The 15459-nt window shown below is 36.5% G+C and overlaps 1 protein-coding gene across 7 annotated transcripts in view; it reads right to left on the minus strand.

The window, feature by feature from the left end:
* Positions 1-2705: 2705 nt before the first annotated feature.
* The window catches only part of LOC109091980 (phospholipid phosphatase-related protein type 5-like), a 53584-nt gene continuing 40830 nt past the window's right edge, over positions 2706-15459 (minus strand). For 3 of the 7 annotated variants that reach the window (XM_042725458.1, XM_042725457.1, XM_042725461.1), the window contains 5 exons: positions 14359-14479; positions 11487-11737; positions 9961-10137; positions 7009-7148; positions 2706-4070 (listed from right to left, as the gene is read on the minus strand). In XM_042725458.1, the coding sequence (XP_042581392.1) occupies positions 3959-4070; positions 7009-7148; positions 9961-10137; positions 11487-11737; positions 14359-14479 (801 nt within the window). In that variant the 3' untranslated portion in view covers positions 2706-3958. Of the gene's footprint in view, positions 4071-4564; positions 4583-6992; positions 7149-9960; positions 10138-11486; positions 11738-14358; positions 14480-15459 lie in introns of all 7 variants that reach the window. The other 4 variants (XM_042725463.1, XM_042725462.1, XM_042725459.1 and 1 more) reach the window with 4 other exon arrangements.

A 15459-nucleotide genomic window follows, 5' to 3' on the forward strand; every position in this document is an offset into this window, starting at 1 on the left:
TGTTTGCGTTTTATACAGGAAAGAGGGCTACGGTTTAGAATTTAGAAAATTTAAAGCAGATTTTACTAATTAAATATGCATGGGATATTTAAATATACAAGAATAAAAACAATAAATATTGAAAATATGGATTCGGAATAGAATGCTGAATTTTAATGCTTTTTTCAACATTTTTACATCGCAAACCTCTCAATTTCCACTCATCATGTGCTAAGATTGCAATGAAAACACCATACAACTGACTTGACACGTTTTATTATTTAAATTACTTATATAATTACACACACACACAAATCAAAATATCCCTTGTAGTACAGAGAGAGTGTATGGATTGTTAGCCTAAATGCTTCATAAATGCTGGAGGAAGGCTGCTGGTGGAAGGTGAAGGAATGCAGAGCTTTGCCTATACTTGCAGTCCTGCAGTGATATTCCTCAGTATATTTAGAGTCATACTGTGGAGGTACACTAAGACAGAGAGAGAGACAGCAGGAGACTAAAGTGAATGTATACTGCTATGAGTCACCCACAGGATATCATAAAACCATAAACACTAGTCAGGCGATAACTAGGATAAGATGGTCTGTAAACTACTGACACACGATCTCCATGGCATTTATAGATATTGCATTTTTCTGTGTGTGTCAATCGGGGGTTGAGATATGCGAATTGATTATCGTAAATGATGTTGCTGTTGTTGGCAACAAAGTAAACAGGCCTCTTCTACAGAAAAATCAAAAAGTCAAAGTTCAAGAAAGGCCACAAAGAAGGTCAGACAGATTATGTGAAATTGACTTGTGGCAGAAAATGTTATTTTATGGAAATTATTAACAAAACGGAGGCTCACAGCAAGACAACTTGTAAAGCACACTGACAAGTATGAGTATACAGTAAGTCTACCTGGCCTCAGGTGCATTGATTCTTCCTTATATGGTATGAAGCAAGCACACAGTGAAAGGATGGGCTGTAGTTTAAGCAGCGGCGGTTTTGGATTACCCATAACCCCTCTGGCCCACCTTCCTTCTTCCTCATCTTCATCTAAAATACTCAGTGGCATGAAAGATGAAGAGATAATTTTCTAGACATGGCTTGTCGCTACATGACCACACACACCAGACAAGCAGACAGCAAATGAGCGATCTTAAACCTGCTTGTGTTTGCACATTGTTCGGCTGAGTTCTGCTTCACCGTTATCACTGGTATCAACCAGGTTACTTGCAGTCCTGCAGTGATATTCCTCAGTATATTTAGAGTCATACTGTGGAGGTACACTAAGACAGAGACAGAGAGAGAGACAGCAGGAGACTAAAGTGAATGTATACTGCTATGAGTCACCCACAGGATATCATAAAACCATAAACACTAGTCAGGCGATAACTAGGATAAGATGGTCTGTAAACTACTGACACACGATCTCCATGGCATTTATAGATATTGCATTTTTTCTGTGTGTGTCAATCGGGGGTTGAGATATGCGAATTGATTATCGTAAATGATGTTGCTGTTGTTGGCAACAAAGTAAACAGGCCTCTTCTACAGAAAAATCAAAAAGTCAAAGTTCAAGAAAGGCCACAAAGAAGGTCAGACAGATTATGTGAAATTTGACTTGTGGCAGAAAATGTTATTTTATGGAAATTATTAACAAAACGGAGGCTCACAGCAAGACAACTTGTAAAGCACACTGAAAAGTATGAGTATACAGTAAGTCTACCTGGCCTCAGGTGCATTGATTCTTCCTTATATGGTATGAAGCAAGCACACAGTGAAAGGATGGGCTGTAGTTTAAGCAGCGGCGGTTTGGATTTACCCATAACCCCCTCTGGCCCACCTTCCTTCTTCCTCATCTTCATCTAAAATACTCAGTGGCATGAAAGATGAAGAGATAATTTTCTAGACATGGCTTGTCGCTACATGACCACACACACCAGACAAGCAGACAGCAAATGAGCGATCTTAAACCTGCTCGTGTTTGCACATTGTTCGGCTGAGTTCTGCTTCACGTACACTGTGGTATCTGTAATCTTATCCATAGTATGAATACCAAACATGCGTAGGGTGTGTTACTTTATATGATAATGAAATGAAAAAGGTGGCTGGTTGACTATACCATTGTCTTCTTCTCAGTCTGATGCAGTTTCCTGATTTTATACACGATAACTGAGTGACAACTGAGATGCACTGTCTGCTATACTGCATCTAAAACACTTTTTTCTCATATTTTTTTTTAAAAAAAAAATTATTTTTATTCAGCAAGGATGCATTAAAGTGATCAAAACATTTATGTTTCATTTGATCTTTCTAGTTACCAAAGAATCCTCACAATGTATCACAGTTTCCACACAAATATTAAGCAGCACAATTTTTTCAACGCTGAAAATGAGCTGAAATCAGCATATTATAATGATTTCTGAAGAATGTAATGATGCTAAAAATTCAACTTTTTCATGACAGGAATACATTACATTTTAAAATACATTAAAACAGAAAACAGTTCTTTTAAACTGTAATAATATTTCACTATATTATTATTATTTTTCATTTTTAATGGGTATTGTATACAGTAACGTATGTATACTGTCTTGATAAAGTTTTGAATCTGTAAAATCTTTATGCACAATCACATGATAGGACCAGAGCCTGTGTATATAGACTCCTCAAGTTTCATCAAGCACCACCAGAGGGCGATCTGCCATAATAATAAAACAAAATTCAGACCATTTCCTTTTAATTAAATGTTGATAGGAGGGCTATACCTGAACAGTCACATTCAAGCACCATGTTACATACAGAGGCTTTATCTCACTTCCTTCAGTGGATGAACTATGTAGAAAAATGTTGGCTTACAAAATAGCCAATAACATCAATAGACAAAATGTCTGACAACAAGCTTTACATAATATTTTCAGTTTCTCAATCTTTGAAAATTTTTTACAAATGAGTGTTTCACACAGGTCTCTTGTTCACATGTTCAGTAAATTCTACAGAATGAAGCTGTTTAATGAAAACATAGTAATTTGTATGTAAAATGCCAAAAAAAAAAATTATTTACAAAAAATGATATAATCTTATGTGAGACACGGACAGTTGTAGATGTATCCCATTTACCTTAGGATGAAACCTGAGGTGATTCCTTAGTCTCTGTATTTTTGGTTCTGGATTATATCACTAAATTGACTTAAACTGTCAATAATTCTAGCAGGAAAATTCCAAGGGAAAACATTCACATTTTATACAATGTAAGATATAAAACATTTGCTACATCCTGTACATATTCGTCTCCTTCACATCCCACCTAACTGGTGCTGAAATGTTATTAAACATATTGAAAACTGTCTCTGTACAGCTATTTATTCTCTATAACCCTATTTCTGAATAATGCAATATTTTGCTCCATGGATACTTAACTTAAATACTTAGCCATAAAAAATAGTGCTAACAATCTATTTATTATCTTTCAAATATGATTAATAGTAGTTTGCTACATCCTACCAATCTATATTTCCAAAAATAGAATCGATTTTCTTCCTTTCACTCTTAAATGTTAATAGATGTTAATTTAAATCTTAAATTTCACAGTTGATATTCAGTTTCTGTATGGCTGTTAGATGAGAAAATCTTTTTAGAATGCACACAGAATGTCAATGTCTGGCATTAATAATGCAAATACACTGCAAATTTACAGAGATGGAAGATTATTATCAGTTGGAACACTTTCCTTTAGTAAAAATAATACAAAACACCCACCCAAAAGATAAGAGTCAGATACTATGAGGATTCAGACAAACATGAGACTGTCATTACAAAATAATCCCGATTCAAATGAGTGGCTATTGCTGTCATTGTCTCTGTCAGCCAGTAGGGGGGAGTAGAGGTGGGTACGGGAGCCTCTAGACCTGAGTGGAGTATGATCTTGTGAGAGAGGGTCTAGGGCGAGCGCAGGTAGAATATTCTGAAGGCATGTCTAGACTGCGCTGGACATGGAGCGACGTGAGTGGATGAGGACATCGGGAGGGGCGGGGGCCAGGTATGGCTGATGGTCATGTGATGCCTGTGTACAAAACCCCTGGAACCTGCTGAGGATAGAAAACAAAGCATTTCTGAAAGAGTGCAGAAGGGAGAGAACAGGGTCAGGGTGACATTTCACTACTGAGAGATGCAATCAGGGTCAGAAAATAACATGGGTTGGGGGCAAAAATGCCACCAAAATGAACATAAATGCTTCCAAATTCAAAATAAAGAGTCAAAAATAAAAAATGCCCCTGTACACTAAACTAAAACAATAAGACCTACAGCTGTTGCGATTAAAGTGAAATGAAAAATTAATAAAAAGTGTTGATGGCTGCATTACATTTAAATCTGCTAAAGTTGCATCTGATTATTTTTTAAAGTTTTTTTTTTTTTTTTCAGCACTGAGCTCTGTTGAGATTAAGAATGCAATGGCCAATCAGAAGCATTTAAATTGGTCACTGATGAAAAGTAAAAATTTCTCTTCATAAACTACAAAGTGCAGATACAAATGTAATTAAGAGATTTATTTTGAAGTGTAGACAGCTTCAGCGATTATTACAAGAGTGTGTAACTCGCGCTAGACTTTAGTCATGGACTGCTTTAGAAATGGGGAACATCTTCGCTTGCTTTGATTTATTCACAGTTTGATTAACTGCATGCTAATAAAATAACAAGTGTGAAGTCTTGATTTTTAAATGTGTAAAAAGCAAAAAACTATGTCATAAACTCTTTTGTGTAGTCAGAATGGTATGCTGTTTCTCGGACATAATTTTTTTTAAAATGTATTTATTAAATTTTTTTTATGTAAACCGACTCTATTAATTAACTTTAATACACATTTTATTTTTATTTACAATATTTTTGTCAACATTGCAGTGCCCTGTAACAGTTCCCGTTTTTCTTTTTCTTTTTTATAATTTGCATATCTTTTGTGGGCTATTTAAATTATGCAGTTGTATAAACGCATGTATGCCACCTCTGAGCAGCATTATAAAATCTGTAAATAAACATAAATGCCATGTCAGATGCAGTTTCTGTTCCACCTCTGCAGTATAAATATGGCTTTTGTTGATGTTGATAAAATGTTATTATCTATAACAGGGTTTTTCAACCTTTTAGACCCCCTACATTCATCTAATTTCACTCGATGCCGCGCCGCATTCAGTGTCACTTGATTACAATGGTTTTTACTGTCTTTTGTCATGTATTGTCGCACCACTTGCATTTGTTGTAGACAGGGTGTTAGATGTACTGAAACATTAAAAATATAAACAGCTTACTAAATTTAGTGTGACTTTATTCACACTTGTATGCTTCTGAATCAACAGGTGTTTGCTCCCCTTAACGGGTGCTAGCCCCACAGTTTGAAAACCACTGTCTATAATATTGTGACAGATTGAAGCAATTGATTTAATTTAAAGGGGTCATATGATGCAGTTTCAAGTTTTCCTTTCTCTTTGGAGTGTTACAAGCTTTTAGTGCATATATAAGATCCCTAAAGTTGCAAAGACTAAAGTCTCTAACCCAAAGAGATATTCTTTATAAAATTTAAGACTTGTCCACGCCTTCCTTAAACACCTTGTTTAAACATGCCCCCACATGTCTACGTCACTGTGTGGGAAGATTTGCATAACGCTGCCAAAATGTTCACGCAAAGAAAGAAGGCGTTACTTTGATTCTCGCTGTAGTGTTGTTGCTGCCGCCACCATGTCGTGGAGACGCTGTGTGTTTCATTGTGAAAGTCAAACTACTTTGTTAGGCCTTCCAAAAGAAGACACAACTAGAAATCAGTGGTTAAGTTGTATTTACAACACTATTCCAGAACAGTTCAAACCAAATATTCAAGTGTGTGCAGCGCATTTTATGGAGGACTGTTTGCTGAACCTGGGAAAGTAGCCTACAATGCCGTCTACACACAAAGGCTGTTTCTATAAAGTGGGGCAATTTCAACTTTGCAAGGACAGTCTGGCGCTATTGACTCACAGCCTGTAAGTACATTTTTACATATTTAAAGAATTTGCCACTGATGATTCAAACGCGAGTTTTAAGCAGTGTAGAGTAGTACTTGTTGTTTGTCGTTTCTCCGATCACAGATTCAGACATAGTGTGATGTTTACACAGCGTGATACGCAATGCGTGAACAACGCGTCATTATAATCAGTAATTATGTCCCCACTGGATGCTACAAATGCTTCATTTGTAATGGGTTTTATTGGTTTTGTCTCATCATGCCAGAAAACGGCATTACAGTATGGTAAGGGCATAAAATTTCCGTCACACGCTTGAGGCATTGAGCCAATCACAACGCACTGGATAGCTGGCCAATCAGCGTACACCTCGCTTTTCAGAACAATGAGCTTTGTAAAAATTGACACGATTCAGAAAGACGTGGCATAGAGGAGCAACAATAATGTACAATATGTGGAAAATAATGTATTTTTGAACATTAAACCACATAAACACATTTCATTACACCAAAAACACAAAATAATGTTCTTTTTAGCAACGTCATATGACCCCTTTAAGCATTTGAAATAAATACAAAACACATTTAATAAAGCAGTTATAAAAACTGTGTACACAAAGCCAAATGACCCTGGAAATCAATTCCATGGGGCACATGTTGCCCTTTAAATAAAACTTTGATTTCTAACCCTGGATGCAATGCTTGCTTAGAATCTGGTTAATATAAGGGGACTATGATATTTTTTGAACAGCCTTAACATCTGAAGGCAGCTAGCCAGAGCTAATGAGAAAAAAAAAAAACTGCATCAAACTCCTCTTCGGAGCCAATAATATCAGTATTACCACATTCTGGATATATGATCCCATTATTCACGGCTATTTTAGAACTGCAAGTATGTGGGCAGCAGACCTCATTCAGCTGAAGAATAAGTACAATATTATACAGTACAGTTAGCTGTAAGCTCTTGTTTAGATTTCCCACGCCTTCCTGGTGTCCAGTGCACCCACCCGTCACCCCTTACCTGAGGGCCACTTAACTTTTCGAGTGGACTCTCTACGCAGGGCATGGCCACCATGGGCATGTTGAGCGAGGGCTCCGGGCGTGGAAGGTACACCGGGGGCGGTAAGGGTGGCAGCTGAGACTGGGTCTGCTGGAAGTTATTGATCACACATGTGACCTGGAGGTGAACCAAGAGCAAGGGTTAATAATGACAATAAAAACGTGTGATGCATTTACCGTAAGACAATGCAGGATCTGCCTTTTGTGGATTAAGGCTTTATGCCCAGAGCATGTTCAGCCTTGGCATGGTTGTGATTGGACTTGATTTAAGAGGATGAAGGATGGAGTCTAAAGCCAGTGGATTAGCTACAGACTCACTGAACATCTGAGTATTAGTATAAGCTGTTAAACAGGTGTGTGCTCAGAGTAATGACCTGTTTTACCCTCTGACATGGCGTGAGACTTTGGCCGTGTCCCAATTCACTCTCTATCCATCCTAGATAGTATGCAAGGATGTGTGTAATCCAGGAGGCAGTCTGACTGGTTCATTCTTTTTGGACTACCAACCTTGTTCAAGCAAATTGGAGGAGTTTGTGATGGTTTTCTTTAAAATTTTTCAGTTAGCCAAATGCTAATATTTGCCGATGCCAGCATGCAACAAAGGCTTTGAGATGCAATTTTATGATGCAGATTTAAGCTATTAACTACTAGTATATGCAATACTTTATTTGTCAAAGGTTTGGGATCAGTAATATTTTTATGTTTCTGAAGGTCTTTCAAGTTCACTAAGGCTGAATTACCTAGATAAAATATACATTAAAAATAGTAATATTGTGAAATATTATTACAGTTAATTTTTATATATATATATATATATATATATATATATATATATATATATATATATATATATATATTCATATATTTTAAAATGCTATTTTCAGCATCACTACTCCAGACTTCTTTGTCACATGATCCTTCAGAAATAATTAAAATATTCTTATTTGCTGCTCAAGAAACATTTCTTAATATTTTACGCTGCTAAATATTTTTGTGGAAATGTTTTATTCATTTTATTATTTACTGCTGAATAGAAAGTTCGAAAGATCAGCATTTTTGAAATATAAATCTTTTGTAACACAAATGTCTTTACCAACATAAATGTCTTTTGATGGACACCTCCTTTCTAGACAATATTGCTTATTTCTTCAAACTTTTGAATGGTAGTGTACTGTATGTTCTTGAATGGGTATGTATTGAACCGCTTGGCTATGGTTTATTATATTATTATAATATTATTATAATAATATGGTTTATTATATTATTATTATTATTATATATTATTATTATATTATTTATTATTATAAAAATTGTTGGCCCCCTTCCTGATTTCTTATTTTTTTGCATGTTTGTTACACTTTAATGTTTCAGATCATCAAAGAAATGTAAATATTAGTAAAAGATAACACAAGTGAACACAACATGCAGTTTTTAAATGAAGGTTTTTATTATTAAGGGAAAACAAAATCCAAAACTACATGGCCCTTTGTAAAGAAGTGTTTGCCCCCTAAACCTAATAACTGGTTGGGCCACCCTTAGCAGCAACAACTGCAATCAAGTGTTTGCGATAACTGGCAATGAGTCTGTTACAGCGCTGTGGAGGAATTTTTTTAAGGTAATCTATGTAGAGTTTTTGTTGTTCAGCTAATCTGTGCGGGTTTTTTGTAATTAAGTGACTTTTGAGGTTTTGGAGCATGATTTGAATTTTATTCAGGTCAGGACTTTGACTAGGCCACTCCAAGTCTTACTTTTGTTTTTCTTCAGCCATTCAGAGGTGGAGTTGCTGGTGTGTTTTGGATCATTGTCCTGCTGCAGAACCCAAGTTTGTTTCAGCTTGAGGTCATGAACAGATGGCCGGACATTCTCTTTCAGGATTTTTTGGTAAACAGCAGAATTCATGGTTCCATTTATCACAGCAAGTCTTCCAGGTCCTGAAGCAGCAAAACAGCCCCAGACCATCACACTACCACCACCATATTTTACTGTTGGTATGATGTTCTTTTTCTGAAATGTGGTGTTACTTTTACTCCAGACGTAATGGGACGCACACCTTCCAAAAAGTTCAACTTTTGTCTTGTCAGTCCACAGAGTATTTTCCCAAAAGTCTTGGGGATCATCAAGATGTTTTCTGGCAAAACTGAGGCGAGCCTTTATGTTCTTTTTGCTCAGCAGCGGTTTTCGTCTTGGAACTCTGCCATGCAGACAGTTTTTGCCCAGTCACTTTCTTATGGTGGAGTCATGAACACTGACCTTAACTGAGGCAAGTGAGGCCTGCAGTTCTTTGGATGTTGTTGTGGGGTCTTTTGAGACCTCTTGGATGAGTCGTCGCTGTGCTCTTGGGGTAATTTTGGTTGGCCGGCCACTCTTGGGAAGGTTCTCCGCTGTTCCATATTTTTTCCATTTGTGAATAATGGCTCTCACTGTGGTTCGCTGGAGTCCAAAAGCTTTAGAAATGCCTTTATAACCTTTTTCCAGACTGATACATCTCAGTTACTTTCTTTCTCATTTGTTTCTGAATTTCTTTGGATCTCGGCATGATGTCCAGCTTTTGAGGATCGTTTGGTCTACTTCACTTTGTCAGGCAGGTCCTAGTTAAGAGATTTCTTGATTGTGAACATGTGTGGCAGTAATCAGGCCTGGGTGTGGCTAGAGAAATTGAACTCATGTGTGATAAACCACAGTTTTAACAGGGGGCAAACACTTCTTCACACAGGGCCATGTAGTTTGGGATTTTGTTTTCCCTTAATAATAAAAACATTTAAAAACTGAATGTTGTGTTCACTTGTGTTATCTTTGACTAATATTAAAATTTGTTTGATGATCTGAAACATTAAAGTGTGACAAACATGCAAAAAAATAAGAAATGAGGAAGGGGGCCAACACTTTTTCACACCACTGTATGTTGGTTTCCAAAGCTGGCAGATTCTCACCAGAAAAGCGGCGATGGCTCCACCGGTGAGATTTCCAGCTAGGACATCAGACCAGTGGTTGCGGTACTCAGCTACACGCACGATGCCCACCAGAACAGCCAATGAGAGGAGAGTCAGACAGAGAGTGGGTTTGGTCAGCCTTGTGCCTTTAGTCCTCCATACCAGAGTTATATACATCTGCAGAAAACACAAAATACACATCTATCATGACTATTTGCTCAGCAATACAACACCTCGTTGTTGTAGATTTATCCATGCATCATGGCCATTCTACCCTTTTATTTTTATTTGCCATGTGTTGTTACTTCAAAACACTGCCAGAAGGCCAGCAGCATCTCTTCTCTTCACTGTTGCAGATGAAGCCGGAGTTTATTGTGTGCTGCTTAATGGAGCTTCTAGCTGTTTCTCAGACTACAGACAATGTTCTTCTCATCTTGTTGTCTGGGCATCCACTTCCTTCTCTGATGGTTAGATCCAGTGGTTTATGAAATAGACGTCATCCCTAAAAAGAGCAACACTAATGGAACTAATAGGTTTCTAGAGGAACTTGTTTGTTTTGGGCCATTTTTAAAATCAAAATTTGACTTGAACCTGGAAAGCTTACAAAGACTTACAAGTGCAGGGGTGTGTTTAGAGTTTTACGGACCCTAAGCAAGCTGTCCCCTGGGGCCCCTTTTGGTAGAAAATGTATAATTGCATGGTACTACACTATACTTCAGCAAGTGCAAAAGACACTGCACTGCGGTCTCCATACTTCATTAAACAGCACAATCATTTTCAAGCGTGCTAATAATAGTAGAAGAATGTTGAGTACTAAATCAACACATTATGATAATTTCCTAAGGATTATATAACACAAAATTCTTGGAGACTACACTGGAGAAATGGCTTTGCCATTACATTGTCGAGTGTGCTTTGCCACAGCCAAAAATTAATTAAATAAATAAATACATAATTTCAAACATTAACAATCATTTACAATATAACCTTGTTTCACTGTATATTAATTAAATGCTAAATTGAGGAGCTGAATTATAAATTTCTTGTTTTAAGAAATTAAATCTTATTATTTACTGTTTTATTGTATTTTGTAATTGTTTTTTTTCAGAAACATAAAAATTAAAAAATTATATTGTGAACTTTTAAAATGTCATTTTTAAAACAGTTATTTTTAAACTATTGTATTTTTATTCAAGAAATGTTACACTTGTGAATAGAATTATGAATTTCTTTCAAAAACATAAAGTATAAAGAAATAGTATTGCAATTTGGGTTTTGCCATGACAGCAAAAAATATATTAAAAATTCTATTGTATTTTGGTTAATTAAATGCTAAACTGGGGATCAGAATCCAGTTATGCTGGTGAACAGTAAGATGGTCATGACCAAATATTGTGAATCATCGTTGCACAGGAGCTCTGTCATCTTTTGAGTCAGTTAAAACATCAGCACTACTCAAAGAAAGGATGACTGTGATTTCTTTGCATGCTGTGTCATGTTTGATTTCTTGTCCTGGATGTACTCACCACTGTATAGACAGCTGAGTACATACTCAGCGCTGCGTCCTTGGAGGGGAAAGATTTGCGGGCGGAGGTGATGAGGTAAGGGTTTCCGGTGCACGCTCGCCGTTCTGTGATGTACTGCAGTGCTGAATGGCAGCCCAGTGCTGTGTAGTTTGGACGGCAGGTAGACAAGAAATGAGGTGTCTGGTTTCCTGTCACCACCTGCCCTGCATTGGCAAAGATGGTGGTGGTAAAGAGGCCAAAGGAATACACACCTGAGAACAAGAGAAAGAAATCATTTCATCAACCACTTGATAATTACGAGAGGATTTTCACATACATTTGGAAATTTAAAGTAGTTAGATATACAGTATACCATTCAAAAGTTTAAGGGAGAGTTCACAGGGTTCCTATACATTTTCCATTTCAAAAATCCATACTTTTCCAGACTCAAATTTCCAAACCTCTCAGTAGATTTTTGTAGAGCCCCACCGATATATAGTTTTGCCGATATTATTGGCCGATATGAGCTTGTCGCAGATATATCGGTATCGGCGAATATGCCGTTTTTTTTTTTTTTACAGAACACATAACGCAGATGAAATGCTTCTAAATGGTGTAATTACTTAGCTTGTCCAGCAGAGCGCACTCCATTGTTTGCTACTGGCGACTCAGGTCAATGTAGAGATGCGCGGATGAGCTCAAACTACTAGAGTCTGCTACTTCAAATAAATTATCCACCCACCACCCACCACACCTTCTAATTCTTAGTTTTGCTTGATGATATGATGAATGGATTTAACAGCAGATTTAGTGGCGTTAGTGCTGATCTGTGCATCACGGCACGCTTCTGCTGCGCATACGGCTCCACGGCCACCGGAGCTGATCGTGGCCAATCAGTCAATGCTTGTGTTTATACCGCCCACGCTGTGGCCCAGAACTCATGCTTATCACATCGGTCACATCACAATTCCTAACTGGGTGTCTATACTGAATGTGTGCGGCGTGACAAATACAATAGAACCCATTACATCCAGTGGTGCTGTCCACACTGGATGCGGCGCGACGTGACACGACAAATCCCGACAGTAAACTGATGCCTCGTTCTATTTATGACGTACTGACACAAAGTACAAATGAATTCTCTGCAGTCCAATAAACGGCAGTGCGATGGTGGCTTGAGTCTGTTGAATGGTGATTTAACACTACGTTGTCACCTAGTTGGTAAGATTCAATGCTATAAAGTAAATAAACAATGTCCCTGTCTTTTACTACATTAGTAGGGCCCTGTGATTTCCGCGAGGTGGAAAACACAGATGGAATCGAGTAATCCATTCATAAAAACGGAATTTCTGTTTATACTGTATTCTATATACAGTATCAATCAAAAGTTTGCACACACAAATGGGAAGTGTGTCCAAACTTTTGACTGTACTGTACTGTTATATAGCCTACACATAAAGAATATTGGCCGATATATTGATATCGGTCTTTTTTTTTAACTCCCTAATATCGGTATCGGCCCCCCCAAAAAACATATCAGTCAGGCTCTAGATTTTGGCCCATATTTAACATAAATAGTTCATACAGCTTTATATATGCTATATATTACAGTCATCTATAAATGTTTTTAAATTTTTCAGGGTTTTTTTTTTTCACTGATATTCTTGAAGTGACAGAAACATACAAGTGAACATACAGAGACCTTAAAATAAAAAATAATCTAAAACTTTTTCATACTTTTGCAAACTTTTTTGTGCCCTCAAGAAACTATTCACATGTGCATGGGATTTTTTTTGCATGCTTACACAATTTTTTGTTTTATATAACCCATTTCCTTTGTGTATCACTGCCATCTTGCTATAAATAAAGCAAGAACATGGATGCACATGAATTAATAGAGATCTACTTGCTCAAAATTTGGGTTTCCTTATAGTAGTACCTCTAATATCAAGGCCTAACCTCTGTAGCGGCAGCAAAACCATGACACAAAATGGGCTGATGGCTTAATATGGCTGTGTGCATTGTCCTATTTACCAAGTTCAAGGTTCAATAAAAAAGACTGGTTTTGTAAAAAAGTGTTCAAAATATGGCTTAGGGCAATATGTCATTTCAAGGCCTTAGGTTTCTTTAACGCATATTCTGTGGCGGCCAGAAAACCACATCGCGAAATGGGCTGATGGCACAATAGGTGGCTCAGTATGCATTGTCCTATATGCTAATGGTTTCTCGTGCGCACATAAAAGTCTGTATATTTTTTTTATTTTTGCAAAGGTCCTTGAGACAATGTAATATGGTGCTAAGAATATCGTGAGAAGAAACCCAAAATGCAAAATGAAAAAGTGCATCTTGCACCAAGTGCACTAGTCGTGTTTGACAATCACTATAGAATCACTAAACAGCTGCCACTTTTTGTATGATAAACTTATTTTCATTAAATTCTTAAATTTCTATTATAAAAAAAAAACTAAATGGGGCAAAAGCCTGGAAATGCAAATATTTTTCCATACTCTGCTTTCTTTTTTCCATAATTTTCCAGACCTGGAAATTACTTAAATCAAATTCCATACTTTTTTCCAAACCCCGTAGGAACCCTGAGTACAATTTTTATTTGAAAGGATGCATTAAAGTGATCAAAATGTCATTTAAGACATTGTGATTCGATTTCTAATTCGATTTCTATTTCAAAGAAATACTTTTCTTTCAAACTCTGTATTTAGCAAAGAATCCTAGAAAAATGATCATTTCTAAATTTTCACAAAAATATTAAGCAGCACACGTTTTCAACACATGCAAACAAACACACCCAAAGGAAAAGTTTGATGCTATGTGTCTGGAAGATTAACAGTTTAAACAAGTTTAAAAAAAAAAAAAAAAACCTTGAAGCATTGCTTACCAAGGAAGCGGACAATGCGTCTCAGCAGCGGGTTGAAATAGCAGCAGTCAGCCGTAACAATTGTCTTCTCCTGCGTGGCCTCAGGTTTAGTGAAGAAGGATGCGAGCTCCCCCAGCAGAATCTGCAGCAGACAGACACAGGAATGAGATTTCTCAGGTGCACACAGCTTACAGAGAACAGCGCTTAGGGGGCAACCACAATATTTTCCTTAAACTGATGAAACTGATTGCCAAATGTACAAGGAAACATTTGTCATTGTCAAGACTGCTCCTGCTCCAATTCCAGAATTTACAAGAAATTCAGGAGAATGAGGGAATCTCATTTTCAATCCCATACATGTATAAATGCTAAATGCACCAGCACAGCTGAGACAGGTTATATGTTCAATATGCCCTAATGGGACTGCATTCATAAAACATGAATCCACACAGATTGGAAAGTAACATCACATGCTGACTAAAAGTCAATGACAAATTAAAGTGTCCATGATTAATGGGGAAAAAATAGCTAAATTCTAGTTTAAAATATGTCAAGTTCTTAAATTATATATTTGTGTTGGAAAAACTGAATTTTCCTTTTTGAAAAACATTTTCAAGAAAGGTTTAATGACTCTAAAACTGTCATGTGGTGTAAACATGTAAAAACATAATAACATATTTCTTTATATATTAAATACATGTGAGTATATACAGTATATATATTTATCCTGAGTTTTAAGACACTCCTTGACACAAATCTTTAAGTTCTCCAGCTATTATTTTCTGTTTAGTGTTTTTTTTTCCTCATGTTGGTTACCATTTGAAGCCACATGACTTTCATTTGGTGGAAAAACATTTTTAAAATATTGATAAGCAGCATAGCATTTTATTTCTCTAAGATATAATAATAAAGAAATTAATTTTTTGACTTTTTTCTTCATTATAATATCTGGACAGTATTACTTCTAATACATGTACATGTTCAGCAAAATGTATTTTAATTCAGAAAATAAAAGCATGCTCATCATAGATGCAGTGTTTTCAAGTCATTGTATGAATGCATTGCATTTTCAGCAATTGCATTCAATGAAAAACAAATGGTATCAATATTAAGAAAAGAAGA

Source organism: Cyprinus carpio, chromosome B6 (assembly GCF_018340385.1).
Source record: "Cyprinus carpio isolate SPL01 chromosome B6, ASM1834038v1, whole genome shotgun sequence".
NCBI lineage: Eukaryota > Metazoa > Chordata > Actinopteri > Cypriniformes > Cyprinidae > Cyprinus > Cyprinus carpio.